General features: G+C 44.1%; 1 protein-coding gene across 1 annotated transcript in view; it reads right to left on the reverse strand.

The window, feature by feature from the left end:
• LOC139439079 (soluble scavenger receptor cysteine-rich domain-containing protein SSC5D-like) overlaps nt 1-25,153 on the reverse strand; it is a 127,321-nt gene that overhangs the window by 23,953 nt on the left and 78,215 nt on the right. The window contains exons 23-29 of the mRNA XM_071215543.1: nt 18,824-18,877; nt 17,234-17,305; nt 12,769-12,822; nt 11,199-11,270; nt 6,048-6,119; nt 1,847-1,900; nt 286-357 (exon numbers count right to left, since the gene is read on the reverse strand). Coding sequence (XP_071071644.1) covers nt 286-357; nt 1,847-1,900; nt 6,048-6,119; nt 11,199-11,270; nt 12,769-12,822; nt 17,234-17,305; nt 18,824-18,877 — 450 coding nt within the window. The remainder of the gene's footprint in view (nt 1-285; nt 358-1,846; nt 1,901-6,047; nt 6,120-11,198; nt 11,271-12,768; nt 12,823-17,233; nt 17,306-18,823; nt 18,878-25,153) is intronic.

The following is a 25,153-nucleotide window of genomic DNA, read 5'->3' on the forward strand; positions in this document are numbered from 1 at the left end:
GAAACAGCTAACAAGAGCCACACGCGGTTGGGGTCAGACCTACATGTGCTCTCATCTTTCTGTCACCATTTTCTAGGTGGTGCTAGAAAAGAAAGAACCTTTCCCACGTCTCATTTTATAAAACAATTGTGTGCATGCGTGTGAAGGGAGAAGAGGGGAACCACTTTCCTTTTAGGCTTCCTGTGGGCACCAAATGAAGTTTCAATTACTAAAGCCTCTGATCTCTGCTTCTCATATTTGGTATTTGAAGAAATGTTATTCCTTCCCTATTTTCCAAAGACTTACCTGTGGAGGGTGCAGGGGTAGTTGGCTGGGACTCAGGCTTTGTTGTGTTTATGACTATAGATATTTCAAAACCTGTTGGCAGAGACAAACAGGCTTCCTTAGTAATTAGGACACCACAAAATCCAGGGACAGAGGGGCAAACGTTTGAAATCAAGCATAGCCTGGAGGTCACAGATAAATCTGCAGTGTCAAGTCCTGCCTCTGCGCTCTGGAGGCAAGGATTTATCCCAGGAGGAACATCAGCACTTAATGAATGTCCAGGTCTGGGAAGACGCTGGCCTGTACCTGGCACACGGCTCCCGCTCCCACCTGGCCAGGAAGAGGCACCCACTGACGTGCTGGTGTGAGTGCTGGGGGACGCACAGCCAACTCCCTTGGTGGGCACAGCTGCTGACGGTGCTTGGCCTGTGAGTGTGTCGCTCAGGACAGGGACACCTCTGACAATAAGCCCAAGGAGAAGGGCTGGGCTGACCTGCCTGTCAGGGTCTTGGTCGGCTCCTCCCACCTCCTCCCTGCCCTCCACCATCACTGTGGGAGGAAGTGCTAGTACCTGAGGGTCTCCCCTAGGTTAGTACACTTTAGCTCTTTGGGTGCTCACACTACCAATTATGCATTTTTTCTTAGTGAAAATTTAGATGTGGTTGACCCTGGTGATGTGGTGCTTTCCAACTATATATTTGACAGAATTATCGTGGTCTCTGTATCCTTAAGTCATGTGATGCTTCAATAGGTCATTAAGGCATATTATTTACTCATAAATTTAAAATCAGGTATTGTATTGCTTCCTTTAAAAATGTATATCAAAATATGTGGATTTGATAAGTCAGCAGTGGGTACCCATGAGTTAGTTCATTATACTGTTCATGGCATTGTGTTTGAAATAGACAAAATATATTTTACTTTTTTATATGTGTCTAATTAAAAAAATTGAATAGCTACTTTTTATTGTGATTGGCTTAAAATTTTGTGGTTAAAAGGAATAAATAGAGAAAAAAATTGTTATTTGACAGTCCAGCAGTGATTAAGCCATCAAAATTGTTTATAAGGTGTATTGAAGAAGAAAAGAAACAAAACCCGTAACTTTTGTTTCACATGGCTAAAAATTACTATATTAACATGTCTAAAATGTAACAAAATGTTTTTCTGAAAGTGAAGCCACTAGGCAGTCCGATTCAGTCAGGGTGAAGAAGGGAGACAACTCTCAATAGACACAGCTAAGCATTCCTCCTTTTCTGACTTAAAGATTTGTTTAAGTCTAGGGGATGGAATGAGAAATGGGGATCCCCTCTGCTCCACGCCCCTCTGTGCACTCAGGATGGGGAATGGCTCTGAACTCTTCTGTCCCTGGAGTCACTCTGCTAGGCAGGGCTAATGAGCTGCACAACTGCAGGGACAACCATGCACATATCACAGGATGCTCCAGGATGATGCTGTTGCCAGTTACAACTGAGAATGGTGCCCCTAACTTGTGTAACACAGGGGTTTTCCTACTCGGCTTGGAAGGGAACTTTTGAGACAAGAACAACTATAGAGCAAATGAACCAGGCATAGATTTGCTCACCTGGCAGTATGTATGATGGCGTGGTTGTTCCAGGTTCTGAGGCTGGAGAAGGGCCTAATGGTCAAAGAAATCAATCTGTTATGCTCTATTATTTCGAAAATGATATTCGGTGACTCAGAATGTGAGTTTAAAGTTTCTCAAAAGACACGAAGGCAATGACATCCAGCAGAAGTGACAGCTTCACCCTAGTGCAGACGATACCTACAAAGTCTCCTGAATTAGTTGGAGCTCATGAAGTATTTGGCATTGGTATCTTCTAGCAACCATTCTTCTGGACAAAACAACAACAATAAAATATAGCATTGAGAATTTTTAATGGAATCCATTTACTGCGATAAATATTCATATCTGCATCCTCTCCCTTGGTCTCCAGATCAGTCATGAACATGCCATTTGGACTTTGAGGTGAAATAGCTGGTCTAGCCTTGGAGGAGCCAGTACTAGCACTTTGTGAGAGATGTCTACTCTGTGGAGCCATTATGAGACTTTTGCAGTGTGGATTTTATTTGATCCTCACACCAGCTCTCTGAGATTGCATTTATATTGTCTCTATTTTACAGTTCACTAGACCCAGAAAAGCCAAGTTGATTTGTTTCCTCGGTGTCCGGTAGCCATCTGAGGTTTGAAACCAGGTAGTCTATTTAGATAATAAAATAATTCTTCCTAAGGCCAATGAACATGTTCACTCTTTTCCCCTTGAGGTCATGCCTCATCCCTCACGAATTCCAATTGCCCCTGTGCCTTTGTCTTAGAGAAGTGAGAAGCAAAATAGAAAGCTGCTGTAGCCTGGAGGTAAAATAAAATACTGCAGAAATTAGGGTTGGAGAAGACAAGTGCATACTCTATCCTCACGTTAGAAAAAGGACATTTCATCTTGGTTAGTAAGATAGAAAGATCCATGTCTCTAGGAATTGCGGGACTAGCACTCCCCTCGATAGAAATGCTGCAATAGAAGGTTGGATGTTCTTAGCAAGGGTCTGCATTGGCTCCTGGAGGCCCTGGGTCCTCACCCTTCCATGTCTCTTCATGGTAGCAGAGGCACTTGGTGCGAAGGCCATGTGGACAGGACTGTGGTCCGCTCATGCGTGCACCAATGGATTATTGACGAGAGCCTCCTCGGAAACCCTGAGACCCTAAAGTGATCTGGGTGTGGAGGAAACTCGGGAAGTATCCTTTCTGCCACTGGTGGCCTTTCTGTTCTTTGCTGCCAGCACAGGATCCTTTAACCCAGGAGTAGTCACTCCATGCTCCTTGTGTACAAGGTACTCTAAGGCAAAGTCGAAGGCTCAGGGGACCATCATCAGTGATAGGATGGGAACATCTTACAAGCTCATGCAGTCAGAGGAAACCATGAGGAGTGCTTTCATAGGGACCCAACTATTATCCCGGAGGTAATGGAGACTTCCCCTTTTCGGGAGAGGAGCTCACAAAATGCTTGATTTGAAAGTAGTTTTCTAAGGCTGGCCATAGGGGTAGACAGAGGGAAGGGGAGGGCAAGTTCCCAGGAGAGTTAGGCCTTCAACTGGAATGTGAGTTGATTACATGCATGTATGTCCTCTCCTTCCCAAGATGACCCTAATGGAATTGAGATGCTTTAGTTCATAAGAACAAAGAGAATGGGAGCAGATAAAGAGCATAGGGAACTTCATGTCATTTTTTTCAGAAGTTTGAGGGCAGGCAAGGTGCGTTATTGATGCTGGTGCTGCACTAGTACTAGCCTGATGGCGGAGGCAGGTGGGGATGGATTATGACAAGAGGTGAGTCACAACCCCAGAGAATACTCCTGAGCTGAATGTTTGGAGAAATAGGACACTAAGATTATGGGTGTGAGGTGCTGAGCAAAGAAGGGGATCAGGTTTTATCGTATTTTCTATGGGTATCTACAATAATTGACACAAAATCCAGAAGCTCTTCTAGAATCTGCTGGAACCATGTCAGAAGGTGGACGCCCTGTCTCCTCTTTTTAAAAACAGGAAGGCCCATGTGATTATCTCATGATAAGAACTGTGGCCCAAATGACCAGAAAGAATTCTGCACTTAGGCCAAGAGAGTGCCAGACTTTCAGCTTTGTTCCATGGGACGCTCCTGCTTGGAAGGTACCCTCCATGCCATTTAGAAGTTCAAGTCAGAAGCAGAAGTCAAAGATAGAGAATCACTAACTGGTCTTCAGTTCAGGCTTTTTCTTTCTGGAGCCAAAAACAATATTTGATTATGAGGATGATGATGATGTTTGTAAAGCTAGCATTTATACAGTACTTTCTTTGGGCTGAGCACTCATAGTAGACATATTTTAACTCATTTAATATTCACAAAGCCTGAGATTTGTATATACTGTATATACTGTATATAGTAGCATATATCTATTAGAGCATATATATAAATAATAGCAGGCATATACATATCTGCAAATCATTATTATCATTGTTAATATTATCCCCATAGTATGGGTTATGCATTTAAGCCCCAAAGCAGTTGAGTAACATGCCCAAGAGTAAGGGTGCTGAGAAACTGATATTTAAACATTGAAATTCATTTAGGAGAACACACAAAAACCTGGAGGTGGCTCTGAGAAGAAGCAGTTCAATATTCTGTAGATCTGGAACGATGCAGTGAGTATAGCTTAGGGCACAAAATGCTTTGTTACAATGTAAGCCTTTGGGCACTACCTAATTTTCAAAGTCCTTGTGTGTAACATTTTGATGAGTGGAAGGAAGGAGAAAGAGACAGAGGATAGAAACAAGGATGGAAGGAAGCAGGGAATAAGTGGAAAGGAGGGAAGATAGGAAAAAAAGAGGAAGGAAGCAGCGTTTTGACACTAGAGTAGCATCACATGAACACCCGGGCGATTTTGACAAAGAAGCCTCCCTTTTAATGGAAGATAAAAATTTCAGCTAAATTTATCTAGATTTAGTCTTATTTGCACATGGAGAATCTAGTAATAAAGAATTCATCCTTCCCAAATGTGTATGGGGCTAAATATGAGTCTGAAGAGATGCTTCATGAAAACGGTATTGTTCAAAAAAGCAGGATGACTGCTGGGCATCACTGCTGATGATAGGGTAGGACTGGTCTATGAGGCAGGGCAAAGGAGCAGACTGAGTTGGGGTGTTTGTATTTGGAACAACACAGATGAGCAGGACCAACACAGCCATAAGGCTCAGCAGTCCCAGAGTGTGGCACCAGGTGACTTGTAGGGGTCCAGAAAATGCTTTGATTTCCCTTACACTCAGAAGAAAAGAAACAGCCATCCAACTTGGATTACATCCATCTTTACATCAATGCAGCCATAAAATATAAGTTTTAATATTTTTCATAATAGAAAGGACCCCTGAAGGCTCAGGTGCTGAGGAGTCCACGAGTCAACAAGTGGCTCAAACCAAGGATGGAAAGAGATGAGGTGACACCAGACTGATAAGTAGTGATCTTTAGGAGCTAGCAGAGTGGCTAAAGGCCAGTGTAGAGAAATGATCACAATAGTATTCATTTTAGAAGCAGGCACTTGTATATACACACATGCACACACAAATAGGCCTGGCTAGGAAGATTAAGTAACTGCAGTGGAATCAGCCTTAATGTAGCCAATATGGACAAGTTTTTTCTCTTGGTAGAGCAGACATGCAGTCAGCTTTACCCAGGTGAAGAAAGAGGAAACTATGATCTGGGATTGCGGCTGATACAGTGCCTTAGTCAATGGCATGGACGGGTTTTGCCTAATTGTTGTGAAATATATAATTACAGAAATTTTGCTATTAGGAATTTTACATTGAAAACTGTGAGGGAGTCCACAATCCCCCAGCTGACTCCACCATTCCTGGTTATGATTTTGGTATTTTGCAAACTTAATATAATTAAGCTTACCAGAATGATCTCCTAATTTTGTAAGGTAGCTTTGATGTTGCTATTTTCTGAGCCGTAAGTGAGCCAGCTCGGATGAGTCATACAGGGTTCGGGTCAGACCTACGTGTGCTCTAATCTTTGCTCCATCATTTTCTAGGTGGTGCTAGAAAGGAAAGAACCTTGCCCATGTCTCATTTTATAAAACAAATGTGTGCATGCCTGTGAAGGGAGAAGAGGGGAAACACTTTCCTTTTAGACTTCCTGTGGGCACCAAATGAAGTTTCATATACTGAAAAACTCTGATCTCTGCTTCTCATATTTGGTATTTGAAGAAATGTTATCCCTCCCTATTTATGAAACTTACCTGTGGAGGGTGCAGGTGTGGATGGCTGGGACTCAGGCTCTGTTGGGTCTAGGGCTACAGATAATCCATCACCTGTCGGCAGAGACAAACAGGATTCCTTAGTAATTAGGTCACCACAAAATCCAGTGTCAGAGGAGCAATCATTTGAAACAGTCACAGCCTGGAGGTCACAGAGAAATCTGCAGTGTCAAGTCCTGCCTCTGCCCTTTGGAGGCAAGGATTTATCCAAGGATTAATATCAGCACTTAATGTCTGGGAAGACACTGGCCTGTAGCCTGGCACACGGCTCCCATTCCCCACCTGGCCAGGAAGAGGCACCCACTGACGTGCTGGTGTGGGTGCTGGGGGAAGCACAGCCAACTAACTCCCTGGTGGGCACGGCTGCTGACAGTGCTTGGTCTGTGAGTGTGTCACTCAGACAGGGACACCTCTGACAATAAGCCCCAGGAGAAGGGCTGGGCTGACCTGCCTGTCAGGGTCTTGGTTGGCTCCTCCCACCACCTCCTTGCCCTCCACCATCACCACTGAGAGGAAGTGCTAGTACCTGAGGGTCTCCTCTAGGTTAGCACACTTTAGCTCTTTGGGTGCTCACACTAGCAATTATGCATTTTTCCTTTGTAAAAATTCAGGTGTGGTTGACCTTGGTGATGTGGTGGTCACTTTGAAGGTGAAATTTGGTTTCCAACTAGATATTTGACAGAATTACCTGGGCTCTCTGTATCCTTAAGTCATGTGATGTTTCAATACGGCATTAAGGCATATTATTAACTCCTAAATTCACAATCAAGTATTGTATTGCTTCCTTTGAAAATGTATCTCAAAATATGTGGTTTTGATAAGTCAGCAGTGGGTACCCATGAGTTCATTATACTCTTCTGGACATTGTGTTTCATATAGACAAAATAAAGTGTATTTTACTTTTCTATGTGTCTATATCAAAAAAATGGAATATCTACTTTTTATTGTGATAGGTTTAAAACTTTGTGATTACAAGGAATAAGTAGAGGGAAGCAGACTTAGCTCAGTGGTTAGGGCTTCTATCTACCACATGGGAGGTCCGGGGTTCAAACACCAGGCCTCCTTGACCCTTGTGGAGCTGGTCCATGTGCAGTGCTGATGCGCGCAAGGAGTGCCGCGCCATGCAGAGGTGTCCCCCGCATAGGGGATCCCCACGGGCAAGGAGTGTGCCCCGTAAGGAGAGCCGCCCAGCGCAAAAGAAGATGCAGTCTGCCCAGGAATGGCGCTGCACCCACGGACAGCTGACACACAAGATGAAGCAACCAAAAAAACCAGATTCTGGTCCCCTGACAACAACAGAAGCGGACAAAGAAGAAGATGCTGCAAATAGACACAGAGAGAAGACAACTGGGGCGGGGCAGTGCAGGGGAAAGGGGAGAGAAATAAATAAATAAATAAATCTTTAAAAAAAAAAAAAGGAACACAGAGAGAAAAAAATTCTTATTCGACAGTCCAGCAGTGATTAAGACATCAAACTTGTTCATAAAGTTTACTGAAGAATAAAAGAAACAAACCCTTAACTTTTTTTTCAGTTGGCTAAAAAATACTATATTAACATGCCAAAATGTAACAAAATGTTTTTCTGAACGTGAAGCCACTGGGCAGTCAGATCCAATCAGGGTGAAGAAGGGAGACAACTCTCAGTATACACGGTAAAAGGAGCATTCCTCCTTTTCTGACTTAACGAATTGTTGAAGTCTAAGGATTGGAATTAGAAATGGGGATCCCCTCTCCTCCAGGCCCCTCTGTGTGCTCATGATGGGGAATGGCTGTGAAGTCCTCTGTCCCTGGAGTCACTCTGCTAGGCAGGGCCAATGAGCTGCACAAATCCAGGACAACCATTTTCATATCACAGGATGAAATGGCTTGATGAGGATACCACTTGCAAGTAAGGATGGTGACTCCTAACTGGTGTAACACAGGCTCTGCTCCCTTGGATGAGAATGAGTATTTCTAGGCAATAAACAGTACAAAGCAAATGATGCTAGAAAGATTGAACCCACCTGACAGTGTGTATGTTGGTATGGGAGTACCAGGCTTTGAGGTCGGAGAGGGGCCTAATGGTCAAAAGAAATCAACATGGTATGGTCTAATATTTCCAATACAATACTCAATGACTCAGAATGTGAGTTTAAGGTTTCTGAAAAGACACGAAGGCAATGACATCCAATAGAAGTGAAAGCCTTGGCATCGTGCAGCCAACTAAGTCTTGTGAATTAGTTGGAGTTCATGAAATATTTGGTGTTGGTATCTTCTAGAAACAAGTCGGCAAAAAGGAAAAAAATGGATGAGAATTTTAAACAGAATCCTTTTGATGCAATAAATACTCATTTCTGAAACCTCTCCACCTGTCTCCAGATCTGTTATGAACATGCGATTTTGAAAGTGATGTGGAATAGATGTTCTAGGCTTGCAGGAGTCAGTACTAACATTTTCTGAGAGATGACTACTCCCAGGGGTCATTGTAAGTTATTTGCAAGCTGCATCTCATTTGATCCTCACAACACATCTCTGAGATTGCTTCTATTATTGCCTCTAGTTTGCAGATGAGGACACTCAGAGAGCTAAGTTGATTTCCACAGCCTCAGGTAGCCACCTGAACCAGGTGGTCTGGCTTGCCTTTAAAAAGTGCCTTCTAAGGCAATGAACTAGGTCAATCATTTTCCCTTGAATTCATGCCTTTTCCTCACAATCTTTGGTTTTTCCTGTGCCTCTTTCTTAGGGAAGTTAGAAGGAGTGCAGAGAGCTGCTGTAGCCTGGAGGACGAAAGACCGAGACGAACGAAGAGATTAGTGTTGGAGGAGACAAGTGCCTACTCTAACCTCACGTTAGAAATAGGACATATCCTCTAAGTTGGGCAGATAGAAAAATACTGTGGCAATTAGATCCCCAGGGCCAGCATTCCCAGTCCCTGGAGGTGCTGGAGCAGCAGGCTGGAAGCCCCTAGCTAGGGGCTACCACGGCTTCTAGAGGTCCTGGCTACTCACCCTTCCATGACCCTTTATGCCTGAATGTGAACTTTGCCTGCAGGCCATGTGGACAGGACTGTGTTCCCTCAGCCATGCCCCCGTGGACTGTTGGCCAGAGGTTCCTGTGGACCTCTGAGACCCGGAAGTCGTCTGGGTGTGGAGGAGGCTTGCAAAGTCCTTTTCTGCCACTGGTGGCCCTTCTGTTCTTTCCTGCCAGCACAGGATCCTTTAACCCAGGAGTAGTCACTCCAGGCCTCTGCTGTGCCAGGCTCTCTAAGGGAGACGAGGCCTCAGGGGACCATCATCAGTGATAGGATGGGAATATCGTACTCGCTTTTGCAGTCAGAGGAAACCACATGGAGAGACTTCACAGGGACACAACTAGTGTCCCGGAGGTAATGGAGACTTCCCGTTCTTGGGGAGATGAACTCACAAAAGCCTCGATTTGAAAGAAGTTTTGTAAGGCTGGCCATGAGGGTAGGCAGAGGGAAGGGGAGGGCAACTTCACAGAAGAGGAAAACGGTTAAGACTTCAACTGACAGGTGAGTTGGTTACACACTTGTATGCACTCTCCATCCCAAAATGACCTTAAAGAAATTGAGATGTGTTAATCCACAAGAATAAAGAAAATGGCAAGGAAACAAGAGCAGATGGAGAACGTCATCACATTATTTTAAGAAGTGTGAGGGCAGACTTAGGGAAGATAATGATGCTAGTGGAGCACAAATACTATCCTGATGGCGGGGGCAGATGGGGATGGATCCTGACAAGAGGTGAGCAACGACCCCAGAGAATCCTCCTGAGCGCAATGTTTGGAGGAAAAGGACACTAAGATTATGGGTGTGAGGTGCTGAGCAAAGAAGGGGATCAGGGTAGATGGTATTTTCTAAAGGTATCTATAAAATCGACACTAAATCCACCAGGTCTTCTACGAACTTGCTGACCCCATGTCAGAAGGTGGAGTCCCTGCCCCTCTCTCTGAACTCAGGAAGGGCTTTGTGACAGGCAGGAGAAATGGGGTGTGGTCCACATGACACTAAAGACTTCACAGCCTAGGCCAGGAAACTGCCAGGCTGTTGTCTCTGTTCCCTGGGAAGCTCATGCTGAGAAGCCCCCTCCATGCAGGTAAGAAGTCCAAATCCAGCAGAAGTCAAAGATAGAGAACCTCTAACTGGTCTTCAAGTCAGGCCTTTTATTTTTGGAGCCAAAACAATATTTGATTACGAGGATGATGATGATGATTATAAAGCTAGCTTTTATAGAAATTAAAATGTGCCTAGCACTAAGCAGAAGATGTAATTAACTAATTTAATCTTTAAAAAATCCTAGAGTATATTCTCTATATAATAGCAGATATCTATTAGAGCATATATATAAATAATATTATATATATGCATAACAGCAAAGCATTATTATTATTATTATCCCCAGATTATAGGTGAGAAAGTTAAGGCATAAAGTAGTTGAATAACATGCCCAAGGGCACAGAGCCCAGGGAAACTCATATTTGAACATTAAGAATCATTTAGTCGAACCAACAAAAACCTGGAGGTGCTCTGAGAAGAAGCATTTCAACCTTCTGACAGTATAGATGATGCAGTAAGTAGAGCTTGGGGCAAAAAGTGCTGTGTGACAATATAAGCTTTTGTGTATGACATAAGTTTTAAAGTCTTTTTTGTAACATTTTGATGAAAGAAAGGAAAAAGAGATGGAGGATTGAAGCAGGGATGGAAGGAAGCAGGGAAGTAAGTGGGAAGGAGGGAAGATAGGAACAAAAGAGGAAGGAAGGAGTGTTTTTACACTAGAGTAGCATCACATAAAAACGTGGGGCTACTTTTGCAAAAAAGCCTCCCTTTTAATGTCAGGAAGATAAAATTTTCACCTAATATTATGTAGAATTATTCTTACTAGCACATGTACGTATCTAGTAGCAAAGAATGTAACCTTTCTCAAATGTTTATGGGGCTAGATACAATCCTGCAGAGATACTTCATGGAAAAAGCATTGTTCTAAAAAACAGGGAGAATGCTGTGCGTCACTGCTGATGATCGGGTAAGACTGGTCTATTGAAGGCAGTGCAAAGGAGCAGATGATTTAGGGTGTTTGTCAGTTGGAACAACATTCTTCAATAAACGTTATTCTTCCCTATTTCCCAAGGATTTACCTGTGGAGGGTGCAGGGGTAGATGGCTGGGACTCAGGCTCTGTTGGGACTGTGGTTCCCGATAATCCATCACCTGCTAGCAGAGAAAAACAGGCTTTCCTAGTAATTAGGACACCCCTCAACTCAGTGTCAGAGGGGCAAATGTTTGAAAACGGACACAGCGCAGTGGTCACAGTCAAATTTTCAGTGTCAGTTACTGCATGTACTCTCTGTAGGCAAGAATTTATCCCAGGGATCTCTAGGTCTGGGAAGACACCAGCCCGGTGCCTGGCACACGGCTCCTGTTCCCCATTCCCCCAGGAAGAGGCACCAACTGCCCAGCTGCTGTGGGTGCTGGGGAAGGAGAGCCATGGTGGGCACGGCTGCTGACTGAGCTTGGCCTGTGAGTGTGTCACTGCTGGGTACTCCTCCCCACACTCAGGACAGGGACACCTCTGACAATAAGCCCAAGGAGAAGGGCTGGGCTGACCTGCCTGTCAGGGTCTTGGTCGGCTCCTCCCACCTTCTTCCCTGCCCTCCACCATCACTGTGGGAGGAAGTGCTAGTACCTGAGGGCCTCCCCTTGTTTAGTACACTTTAGCTCTTTGGGTGCTCACGCTACCAATTATGCATTTTTTTCTTAGTAATAATTCAGGGGTGGTTGATCCTGGTGATGCGGTGGTCACTTTGAAGGTAGAACTTTTGGTTTCCAACAAGATATTTGACAGAATTATCTGGGCTCTCTGTATCCTTAAGTCATGTGATGTTTCAAAGGGCATTAAGGAATATTATTACCTCCTGAATTAACAATCAGCTATTGTATTACTTCCTCTGAAAATGTATCTCAAAATATGTGGATTTGATAAGTCAACAGTGGGTACCCATGTGTTCATTATACTGTTCTTGACATTGTGTTTGATATAGACAAAATAAAGTATATTTTAGTTTTTTATATGTGTCTAATTCATAAAATTGAATGGCTACTTCTTATTGTGATCGATTTAAACTTTTGTGATTAAAAGGAATAAATAGAGAAAAAAATTGTGACTGGACAGTCCAGCAGTGATTAAGACCTCGAACTTGTTCATAAAGTGTGGAAACAAACGCCTAATTTTTTTTTCAGTTGGCTAAGAAATACTATATTAACATGTTTGAAATGTAACAAAATGTTTTTCTGAAAGTGAAGCTGCTGTGCAGTCAGATGCAATCAGGGTGAAGAAGGGAGACGACTCTTACTAGACACGACTAAGCATTCCTCCTTTTCTGAATTGAAGAATTGTTTAAGTCTAGGGGATGGAATGAGAAATGGGGATCTCCTCTGCTCCAGGCCATTGTGTGCACTCATGATGGGGAATGGCTGTGAACTCTTCTGCCCCTGGAGTGACTCTGCTATGCAGGGCCAATGAGCTTCACAAATGCAGGGGCAAGCAGGCCCATCTCACAGGATGCTCCAGGCTGATGAAGACGCCAGTTACAACTGAGAATGGTGCCTCTACTTTGGGCAACACAGAGGCTCTGCTACTTGCCTTGGGAGGAGATTTGCAAGACAAGAACAACTACAGAGCAAATGAACCAGGCATAGATTTGCTCACCTGACAGTATGTGTGATGGCGTGGTTGTTCCAGGTTCTGAGGTTGGAGAAGGGCCTAATGGTCAAAAGAAATCAACCTGTTATGCTCTAATATTTTGAATATAATACTCAGTGTCTCAGAATGTGAGTTTAGAGTTTCTGAAAAGATATGAAGGCAATGACATCCAGCAGAAGTGACGGTCTCACCCTAGTGCAGAAGATACCTACTAAGTTTCCTGAATTAGTTGGAGCTCATGAAGTATTTGGTATTGGTATCTTCTAGCAACAACGTTTGGACAAAAAAAAAGGATTGAGAATTTTTAAAGGAATCCATTGGCTGCAATAAATATTCAATTCAGAATCCTCTCCATCCGTCTCCAGATGGTTCATTAACATGCCATTATGGCTGTGATGTGGAATAGTTGTTTTAACCCTGGAGGATCCTGTCCTACCATTTTGTGGGAGATGACTACTCTCAGGAGCCTCTCTAAGTCCTTTGCAAGCTGGGACTCATTTGATCCTTACAACAGCTCTCTGAGAGTGCTTTTATTTTTGTGTCTAGTTTGCAGATGAGGAGACTCTGAGAGGCCAAGGTGACTTCCTCAGGCTCAGGTAGCCATGTGAGATTTGGATCCAAGTGGTCTGGTTTGCTTTTTAAAAGTGCCTTCTAAGGTAATGAACTTGGTCACTCATTTTCCCTTGAAGTCATGCCTCTTCCTCACAATCTTTGGTTGTCCCTGTGCCTCTGTCTCAGGGAAGTTAGAAACAGAGTAGAGAGTTGCTGTAGCCTGGATGACAAAAGATTGAAACAAATGATGAAATTAGGATTGTAGGAGGCAAGTGCTTACTCTAACCTCATGTGTAGAAATAGGACATTTCCTCTAAGTTGGGCAGATGGAAAAGATCTGTGGCTCTTGGATCCCCAGGCCTGGCATTCCCATTCTCTGAAGGTGCTGGAGCAGCAGGCTGGAGTCCCTAGCTAGGGGCTACCACGGCGCCTGGAAGTCCTGGACCCTCACCGTTCCATGACCATTTATGCTCGAAGATGCACCTTTGCCTGAGGGTCACATGGACAGGATTGTGGCCTCTAAGCTGTGCCCCAGTGGACTGCTGACCAGAGTCTCCTATGAACTTTTGAGAACCAGAAGTCATCTTGGTGTGGAGGAAGCTTGCAAAGTTCCCTTTTTGCCACTGGTGGCCTTTGTGTTCTTTGCTACCAGGACAGGTCCTTTAATCCAGGAGTATTCACTCCATGCTTCTGGTTTGCAAGGCTCTCGAAAGCAGAGTCCAGGCCTTCGGGGATCATGATCAGTGATAGGATGGGAACATCGCACATGCTTAGGCATCAGAGGAAACCACGAGCAGTGCCTTCATAGGGACACAATTAGTGTCACGGAGGTAATGGAGATTTCTCCTTCTTGGGAGATGAACTCCCAAAAGACTTCATTCAAAAAAAGTTGTCTGAGACTGGCCATGGGGGTAGGCAGAGGGAAGGGGAAGGCAAGTTCCCAGAAGGGTTAGGACTTCAACTGGAATTTTGATGGTTACATCCATGTATGTCCTCTCCTTCCCAAGATGACCCTAATGGAACTGAGATGCTTTAATCCAAAAGAACAGAAAATGGGAGCAGATAAAGAGCAGACGGTACTTCATCACATTCTTTTTAAGAAGTTCAAAGGCAGACAAGGTGTGGTAATGACGCTAGTGGCGAACTAATACTCACCTGATGGTGGAGACTTTCCCTCTTGGGGAAATGAGCTCACAAAGGGCTGGATTCAAAGAAGTTTTGTAAGGTGGCCATGAGGGTAGGCAGAGGGAAGGGGAGGGCAAATTCACAGAGGGGAATACGGTTAGGTTTCAACTGAAATGTGAGTTGGTTACGTGCCTGTATTTCCTTTCCTTCCCAAAATGACCTTCAGTTCTTTGAGATGTGTTAATCCACAAGAAGAAAGAGAATGGAGGGGAAACAAGAGCAGATGGAGAACTTCAGCACATTTTTTTAAGAAATGAGAGGGAAGACAGAGGTAAGGCAATGATGAAAGCCGAGTTTAATCCTAGCCTGATGGCAGTGGCAGGGGGGATGGATCCTGACAATAGGTCAGCAACTACCCCAGAGAATCTTCTGGAGCATCATGTTGGGTGCTCATCAAGAGAGAGGTGTTGAAAAGAAGGTGATCAGGGCAGATCATATTTTCTAAAGATACCTACAAAATTGACACCAAATCCACCAACTCTTCTATAATCTTGCCGGCCCCGTGTCAGAAGGTGGACGCCCTATCCCCTCTCTTTGAACACATGAAGACCTCTGACTGTCACCAGAAATGGAGCATGGCCTGAGTGACACTAAAGACTTCCGGGCCTCGGCCAGGTAAGTGCCAGTCCCTTCTGATTTGTTTCATGGATGCTCATGCCCAGAAGCCACCCTCCATGCCAGCAAGAAGTTCAAGTCACACACGCACACATAAAGTTAGAGAACCACTAACTGCTCTTCAAGTGAGGCTTTTTCTTTCTGGAGCACAAAATAATATTTGGTTATGAAGACGATCATGATGATGATGATGATTAAGCCAGCTTTTGTATAGTACTTACTTTGTCTCAAGCACTACTTAATAAAATATTTTAACGCAAACTTCACAAAAGCCCTATGAGTAAACTGTATATAACAGCATATGTCTATGAGAGGATATATAAATAATAGTATACATATACATACCTGCAAACCTTTATTTTACTATTATTATCCCTACAGTAAAGGTGAGAAAATTAAGGCACAAAGCAGTTGAATGACATGCCTGAGAAAAAAGAACTCTGGGAACCTGATATTTGATCATTAAGAATCATTTAGTAGAAACCAAAGAAACTTGGAGGTGGCTCTGAGATGGAGCAGTTAAACCTTCTGAAGGTCTGGAATGGATGCATTGGTTAAAGCTTGAGAAAAAAATATAAGCTTTTGTGCACGACATAATTTTTAAAGACTTTGTGTGTAACACTTGAGGGAAGAGAAAGAGACATAGGATAGAAAGGATGGAAAAGCAAGGAAGAAAGTGGGAAGAAGGGAAGAATAGGATAAAAAGAGGAAGGAAAGAGCCTTTTTACACCAGAGTAGCATTAGATGAGAACCTGGAGCTACTTTTAAAAACAAGCCCCCATTTTAATGTCAGAAAGATAAAACATTTCACCTAAATTTATTTAGAATTATTCTTATATGCACATGTAGAATCTAGTAACATAGAATTCATCCTTCCCAAATGTGTATGGGGCGAAATACCAGTCTGAAGAGATGCTTCATGAAATCTTTACTGTTCTAAAATACAGGGTGACTGCTGGGCATCACTGCTGGAGACAGGGTAGGACTTGTCTATGAGGTAGTGCAAAAGAGTGATTGAGTTGGGGTGTTTGTATTTGGAACAGCACAGATGAGCAGGACCAACACAGCCGTCTGGGTCAGCAGTCACAGAATATGGCACCAGGTGACTTGTAGGGGCCCAGAAAATGCTTTAATTTCCCTTACACTCAGAAGAAAAGAAACAGCCATCCAACCTGGATTACACTCATCTTTACATCAATGCAGCCATAAAATATAAGGTTTAATATTTTTCATAGTAGAAAGGACCCCTGAAGGCTCAAGTGCTTAGGGCCCCACAGAGTCAACAAGTGGCTCAAACCAAGGATGGAAAGAGATGAGGTGACATCAGACTGATACGTAGTGTTCTTTAGGAGGTAGCAGAGTGGATAAAGGCCAGTGGAGAGAAATGGCCATAGTAGTATTTATTTTAAATGTAGGCACTTGTATACACACATGCACACACAAATAGGCATGGCTAGGAAAATTAAGTAACTACAGTGGAATCAGCCTTAATGTAGCCAATATGGATGAGTTTTTTCTCTTGGTAGAGCAGACATGCAGTCAGCTTCACCCAGGTGAAGAAAGAGGACAGTATGATCTGGGATTGCAGCTGATACAGTGCCTTAGGCAATGAAAAGGACAGATTTTGCCAAATTCTTGTGAAAACTATAAATACAGAAGGTTTGCTCTTAGGAATTTTACATTGAAAAATGTGGAGGAGGCCACAAACCCCCAGCTGAATCCACTATTTCTGAGTATGATTTTGGTATTTTTCAACCTTAACAAAATTAGGCTTTCCAGAACGTTCTCCCATTTTGTAAGGTGGCTTTGAAGGTGCTATCTGCCCACCCGTAACTAAGCCAGCTAGCAAGAGCCACACGGGGTTGGGGTCAGAACTCCCTGAGTTCTAATCTTTGCTTCACCATTTCCTAGGTGGTGCCAGAAGCAAGGACCTTTCCCACGTCTCATTTTATAAAACAAATGTGTGCGTGTGTGTGAAGGGAGAAGAGGGGAAACACTTTCCTTTTAGGCTTCCTGTGGGCACCAAATGAAGTTTCAGTTACTGAATGCCTCTAATCTCTGCTTCTCATATTGGGTATTTGAAGAAATGTTATTCCTTCCCTATTTATGAAAGACTTACCTGTGGAGGGTGCAGGTGTGGATGGCTGGGACTCAGGCTCTGTTGGGTCTTGGACTACAGGTAATCCAACACCTGTTCAGAGAGACAAACAGGCTTCCTCAGTAATTAGGACACCACAAAATCAAGTGTCAGAGGGACAAACGTGAAAACGCACACAGATTGGAGGTCACGATAAATCTCCAGTGTCAATTCCTGCCTCTGCCTTCTGGGGGCAAGGATTTATCCCAGGAGTAACATCAGCACTTAATGAGTGTCCAGGTCTGGGAAGACGCCGGCCTGTAGCCTGGCACATGGCTCCCGCTCCCTACTTGGCCAGAAAGAGGCACCCACTGACGTGCTGGTGTGGGTGCTGGGGGAGGCACAGCCAACTCCCTGGTAGGCCCGGCTGCTGACAGTGCTTGGCCTGTGAGTGTGTCACTCAGGACACAGACACCTCTGACAATAAGCCCGAGGAGAAGAGCTGGGCCCTGACCTGCCTGTCAGGGTCTTGGTCGGCTCCTCCCCCCTCCTCCCTGCCCTCCACCATCACTGTGGGAGGAAGTGCTAGTACCTGAAGGCCTCCCTTAGGTTAGTACACTTTAGCTCTTTGGGTGCTCATACTACCAATTATGCAGTTTTTCTTAGTAAATATTCGGGTGTGGTTAACCCTGGTGATGTGGCGGTCACTTTGAAGGTAGAACTTTTGGTTTCCAAACAGATATTTGACAGAATTATCTGGGCTCTCTGTATCCTTAAGTCATGTGATGTTTCAATAGGGCATTAACGCATAATATTTACTCGTAAATTAAGAATCTGTATTGTATTGTTTCCTTTGGAAATGTATCTCAATATATGTGGATTTGATAAGTCAGCAGCGGGTACCCATGAGTTAGTTCATTATACTGTTCTTGACACTGTGTTTGATAAAGACAAAATAAAATATATTTTACCCTTTTATATGTGACTAGTTGAAAAAACGGAATAGCTACTTCTTATTGTGATTGGTTTAAAATTTTCTGATTAAAAGGAATAATTAGAGAATAAATTTGTGATTTGACAGTCCAGTAGTGATTAGACCTTCAAACTTGTTCATAAAGTGTACTGAAGAAGAAAAGAAACAAAACCCTAACTTTTTTTTTCAGTTGGCTACAAAATACTATATTAACATGTCTAAAATGTAACAAGATGTCCTTCTGAAAGTGAAGCCACTGAGCACTCAGATCCAATCAGGGTGAAGAAGGGAGACAACTCTCAATAGACAGGGCTAAGCATTCCTCCTTCTCTGAGTTAAAGATTTGTTTAAGTCTAGGGGATGGAAAGAGAAGTGGGGATCCCCTCTGTTCCAGGCTCCTCTGTGCACTCATGATGGGGAATGGCTGTGAACCCTTCTGTCCCTGGAGTCACTCTACTATGCAGGGCCAATGAGCTGCACAAATCCAGGACAACCATTTACACATCACAGGATGAAACGGCCTGATGAGGATGCCAATTTCAACTAAGGATGGTGACCCTTAAGTTGTGTTACACAGGCTCTGCTACCTTGTATTAGAATGAGTATTTCTAGGCAATAAACAGTACAAAACAAATGATCCTCACAAGGATTGAACCCACCTGACAGTGTGTGTGATGGTGTGGGAATACCAGGCTTTGAGGCTGGAGAGGGGCCTAATGGTCAAAAGAAAGCAACATGTTATGGTCTAGTATTTCCAATGCAATACTCAATGACTCAGAATGTGAGTTTAAGGTTTCTGAAATGACACGAAGGCAATGACATCCAATAGAAGTGAAAGCCTTGGCATCGTGCAGCCAACTAAGTCTTGTGAATTAGTTGGAGTTCATGAAATATTTGGTGTTGGTATCTTCTAGCAACAAGTCGGCAAAAAGGAAAAAAATGGATTGAGAATTTTTAATGGAATCCTTTTGATGCAATAAATATTCATTTCTGAAACCTCTCCACCTGTGTCCAGGTCAGTCATGAACTTGTGATTTTGACTGTGATGTGGCATAGATGTTCTAGGTTTGGAGGAGCAAGTACTAACATTTTGTGAGAGATAACTACTCCCAGTGGCCATTGTCATTTCTTTGCAAGCTGGATCTCATTTGATACTCACAACACCTCTCTGACATTTCTTCTTTTATTGTCTCTAGTTTTCAGATAAGGACACCCAGAGAAGCCAAGTTGACTTCCTCAGGCTCAGGTAGCCACCTGAACCCAGGTGGTCTGGCTTGCTTTTAAAAAGTGCCTTCTAAAGCAATGAACTAGGTCACTCGTTTTCCCTTGAATTCATGCCTCTTCCTCACAATCTTTGGTTGCTGCTGTGCCTCTGTCTTAGGGAAGTTAGAAGGAGTGCAGAGAGCTGCTGTAGCCTGGAGGACAAAAGACTGACACAAACGAAGAGATTAGGGTTGGAGGAGACAAGTGCCTACTCTAACCTCATGTTAGAAATAGGACATTTCCTCTAAATTGGGCATTCCCACTCCCTGGAGGTGCTGGAGCAGCAGGCTGGAAGACCCTAGCTAGGGGCTGCCATGGCTCCTGGGGGTCCAGGGTCCTCACCCTTCCATGAACTTTTATGCCTGAAGATGACATTTGCCTGCAGGCCACATGGACAGGACTGTGTTCCCTCAGCCATGTCCCAGTGGACTGTTGACCAGAGGTGCCTGTGCACCTCTGAGACCAGAAGTCATCTGTGTGTGGAGGAAGCTTGCAAACTGCCCTTTCTGCCACTGGTGGCCCTGCTGTTCTTTGCTGCCAGCAAAGGATCCTTTAACCCACGAGTAGTCACTCCATGCTTCTGCTGTATAAGGCTCTCGAAGGCAGAGTCGAGGCCTCAGGGGACCTATCAGTGATAGGATGGGAACATCGTTCACACTCCCATGCAGTCAGAGGAAACCACGAGGAGTGCCTTCATAGGGACCCAACTAGTGTCCTAGAGGTAACAGAGACTTCCCCATCTTGAGGACAGGAGCTCTAAGGGCTGTATTTTTAAAAGTTTTAAAGGTGGCCATGGGGGTAGGCAGATGGAAGGGGAGGGCAAGATCACAGAAGAGGAAAATGGTTAGGACTTCAAATGAATTGCGAGTTGGTTACATGCATGTATGTCCTCTCCTTCCCTAAATGACCTTAAAAGATTTGAGATGCTTTAATCCAAAACAAAAAGAGAATGGGAGTGGGAAAAAAGCATATGGAAAACTTCATCCCATTCTTTTAAGACCTTAGAGGTCAAACAGAGGTGTCTTAATGATGCTAGTGGAGCACTAATCCTAGCCTGATGGCAGAGGCAGGTGGGGATGGATCCTGCCAAGAAGTGAGCAACGACCCCAGAGAATCCTCCTGAGCTTAATGTTTTGAGGAACAGGACACTAAGATTATGGGTGTGAGGTGCTGAGCAAAGAAGGGGGTGAGGGTAGATGGTATTTTCTAAAGATATCTATAGAGGGCGGGGCAAGATGGTGGTTGAGTGAAAGCACCTGATAGTCTCTCCTGCAAAGAAGTGGCTGGGCAGCATTAGAAATTCTTCAGGACCAGGCTGTTTCGGGATTTTGCAGGGCAGTAGGTATCTGGACATCGATTTCATGGGAAGGTAACAGAGAAAATTCGTGTAAAAGATAAAATTGAGGCTCTCTTACACGGAGTTAGGGGCTGTGCGCAGGACACTCCCCCCTGGGGCAGGCGGAACCGCGGCACTGGCACTGGCAATTCCTGGAGGCTCTGCGGTACTGGGAAATTCATAAGCCCTGGGTGGGCTGTTAAGGGGCTAACAGGGCAGGAGGCCTTCACAAACTGATTTGGTGAGACAGACGGGAGTTTTTTGCAAGGCGGGGAATTTTTGATTTCTGACATGAATAATAGTGCTTCTGGCTACAGCCCTGCTCCCAAGGCCAGCTGCTGATCTGCAGTGGTCTTAAATCGCTCGCAGTAAAGAGACATCACCAGGAGGCTATTTCGGGGGTTTGCAGGGTGGGAGGCGGCTGGAAGCTGATTAGGGGAATCTTTTGAGAGGTGTGGGATTTTCAGATTCGGACACTGATACAGCACTTCCAACTAGAGCCCCGCCCCCTAGGCCTGGCTGCAGATCTGCAGCGTCCTTAAATTTGCTGCAATATGGAAGCGCCCCCAACTAGCTGTTTCGGGGGCTTGCAGGGCGGGAGGTGTCCTGAAGTCGAATTGGTGATACAGCCACAGAAGAGACCCTAGAAGAGGGGAAATTGCGGGTTTCAGACACATAGGTCAGAGTTTGCAGATGTGACCTCTCCCATAGGGCTGGCATCCAGCTGCAGGGATCCCTGAAGGCTGTGTTGCACTGTGGTGCTCCCATTTGCCAGGTCTGTGTCCCCTAAACCCTGGTGGCCCACACCCCAGAGACTCACACCTCTTGAGTCTGCAATATCAGACTTTCCATCCCTGAATCCACCATGCCCTGAGGCCCAATCTGAGGTCCTTGATTGTCCTAACACTCAACGTTTGCGGGGGTTTTTTTATTTTTATTTTTATTTTTATTTTTTATTTTTTATTCTTTATTGTCCTGGCTGCTAATATTGCATTATTTCCTAGTCTTTTCTCCCATTGTATCCCCCAAGGTCTTTTTTTTTCATTTATTTAGGGGTTTTTGGTTGTTGCTGTTGTTGGTGTTCTATATCTTCTTTTCTTTTCCTTACTTGTTCCCCTCCCTTTTCTTTACCCACCCCCCCCCCTTTTTCTTTCTTTCTTTCTTCTCTTTTTTTTTTTCTCTCTTTTCTCTTGTCCCTCATTTTCTTCTTATTTTATTTTATCTTAATTATACAATAGGGGCAACATATGAACATAGGAGATTGTCAAGTGTTGGTTGAGAGTATAATGCTGAGAAAACCGTTTCAAAATATAATTAGGAAAGTTACCTGTTTAAGATACTCAAAGGGGATAATCTGACGCAGGACAGACTCCTAGGGAATATCTGAATGCTCATTTTGCCAGAGTGGGTTATACCATTGGGTAGAGACCCATATAATGAGAGTGAAGGTAGATCCACATCCTGGGGAGGACTAATGCCATCAAACAGAGGGAACTGTATCTCTCAAGAGAAAGGGTGGCTCCCAGGGCATTAGGGCAGTTGAGCAAGTCAAGCCCTCAACACTGTTGCAAGTATCTCTGAACATAGCTCCTCAAGAAATGAAGATTGACTGTCACTGTGGGCCCCAAGGGGAGGGGGAAATAGATATTGAATAAATGGAACCAAAGTAAATGTGAGGGCAAAAGAAATGTTTCACAAGAGTACACAAGGATGGATATAAAACATGTAATATTACACCAAAAACATACAAGGGACGACAGACTAATAATGTAAACCATAATGTAAAACATAGGATAACTAAAAAATTTAGAAAACTGTATAGCCTAAAGTATAAACCACAATGTAAACACAAATGTTACCTTGTTTGAAAGCTATTGTCTCAATATCTGTACATCAGTTTCAGTAAATATAATATGAATAAGTTAAAAGATTATCTCAGTGGAAGGGAAAAGGTTTTATAATGGATATGTGGGAGTACTGTACATTGTATATATGAATTACTGTGATCTAAGGCTCTTGTGAAGAGAAGCTCAATAATTAGGGAAAAAAGAAAAGAAAAAGATAGGATGTGGAATTTTTCCAAGTCAATATGTATTCTATATCTAACCTTTAAAATCATCGCTATATTCCATTTTACTATTAAAGGAACCTGACATTATATTGGGATTCACTTTTCAGGAAGTTTTCGATGACAGAGTGGCTCAACAATGGCAGCAGAGGAATACTGGTATGGGATGTTATTGACAGGGGACATATAGTTGACAGGGAGTTATACAGGGCATGTGTCCAGGGTGCATGGAAATGTTTGGATATACTCATAGTGGAAACAACTAAAAACAACAGCTGGGGGGGTACTGGGTTCCTGGCCGGGGGAGGGGGGCTCTGTCATGGTCCCTAGGGGAGTAGCAGCAGTCCCCCAGATGCAACGGCAAGGACCAGGAAGGAAGGAGGGTCCAACAGTGACCCCTTGATACTAATGACTATGCTTGTGAGCCTATACACCTAAAATAAGAACAAGGCCTAGAGCAGCACTGTGCCTAAGAGTTCCCTCCTGACAGCCTCCGTATTACTCAAATGTGGCCAGCCTCAAAGCCAAACTCAGCATGTAAATGCAATGCCTTCCCCCCAGCTTGGGACATGACACCCGGGGATGAGTCTCCCTGGCACTGAGGGATCACTACCAAGTACCAGCTGATAACGTAACTAGAAAATGATCTTGAATTAAAGGTTCAGCGCGGACCAGCAGAATATCCCTGTCTACATATAATAACAGGAGTTAAAAATGCTGTTTGACCTAAAGTAAGGGGGAAATGGAAAGGACAAATGAGTTCATATGGCTATGAGTCTCTAAAAAAGAGTGTGGAGGTTGTCAGGAGGATTGCCTTATGCACACCTGAGCAGAGTCTCAGAGACAGATAAAGTAGATACAACCCCAGGTACTGGTTCTTTTGAGGGCTAAAGAGACCCACAGGTTCTATGGTCATGGCAGATGGAGTTCACTGCCATGTCAGTTGGCCCTTCTTTGGAGCTGGTGTTTCTGCATGATGGAGCTGGACACAGATGGGATCTCTTCTCACAAGCCTTTCATGCTACTTTACTGGAAGTGTAGTTGGTGCTGGGGTTTAAGATATATCTAGGGGATGTGAATCTCTGGACTGACAATATGATAGCCAGGCCCTGAGCCCCAACAGACTTCAACTCCTACACTCTGATTTATTGGACTTACCCCACTCAGCTAACATGGATTTGAAGAATGTCAACCACCACACCATGGAGCCTAGAGTGCTACAACTGAAAGCAGGAGGATTGCATCCAGTATCCATGTGGAATCTAAGCCCCCTCTTGACATAGATGTGGAATGGACACAACCAAGCCAAGGTCCACAGGAAGGAGGAATACAGTAAGGGTCAGAGTGGACTTAACGATATTCTATTCATGAACTATTGTGGTTAATAATCGAGAAAATGTGGCATTGGTGTGGAAAAAGTGGCCATGGTGGCTGCTGGGTGCGGGGAATGGGAGGAAGAGATGAGATGTGGAGGCATTTTCGGGACTTGGAGTTGTCCTGAGTGGTGCTGCAGGGACAATTGCCGGACATTGTATGTCCTCCCACGGTCCACTGGCTGGAACGTGGGAGAGTGTGGGCTATGATGTGGACCACAGGCCATGGGGTGCAGCGATGCCCAGAGATATACTCACCAGATGCAATGGATGTATCATGATGATGGGGGAGGGTGTTACTGTGGGGGGAGTGGTGGGGTGGGGGCGGTGGGGGTGAATGGGGACCTCATATTTTTTGAATGTAATTTTTAAAAAAAATGAATAAATAAAATTAAAAAAAAAAAGATAGGTACAAAAAAACCACAACGGAACCACATAAGAAAAATCAAAAGACGGAGTTTAAGTTAGGTTACAGTCTTAAACTGGATGGTCACAGAAACCCTCACTGAGAAGGGGAATGGGTTAAAAGAGGAGAGGAAGCTAGTCAAGTAGATGTCTGGGGAAAGAGGATTCCAAACCAAGAAAGGCTGAAGCAAATGCCCAAAAGGTTCAGGAAGCCTGTATGGTGTGTTCAAGGAGACCTGACCAGCTGGAGCAGACTAAGTAAGGGGGGAAGTGGAGGCAGCAAGGTTGGAAAGATAAATTAGGGGCCAGATGGGCACATGCACGCATTGAGTAAACAGTGGCGTGTCTGACGGGTTTTAAAAAATCATTCTTGCTGCTTTGTATAGCAGAGACTGTCAGGGAGGAAGAGTAGATGTAAGTAATAATAGATAGTAATAGAGTTGTTAGGAAAATCAGATAAAATTATGTAGGTAAGAACATTTTACAAGTGGCAGGGTAGCCTATAAATGATAGGTATAATTATTTTCAGTTCACAAAAGAGAAG

The sequence above is a fragment of the Dasypus novemcinctus genome, chromosome 6, assembly GCF_030445035.2.
Source record: "Dasypus novemcinctus isolate mDasNov1 chromosome 6, mDasNov1.1.hap2, whole genome shotgun sequence".
NCBI lineage: Eukaryota > Metazoa > Chordata > Mammalia > Cingulata > Dasypodidae > Dasypus > Dasypus novemcinctus.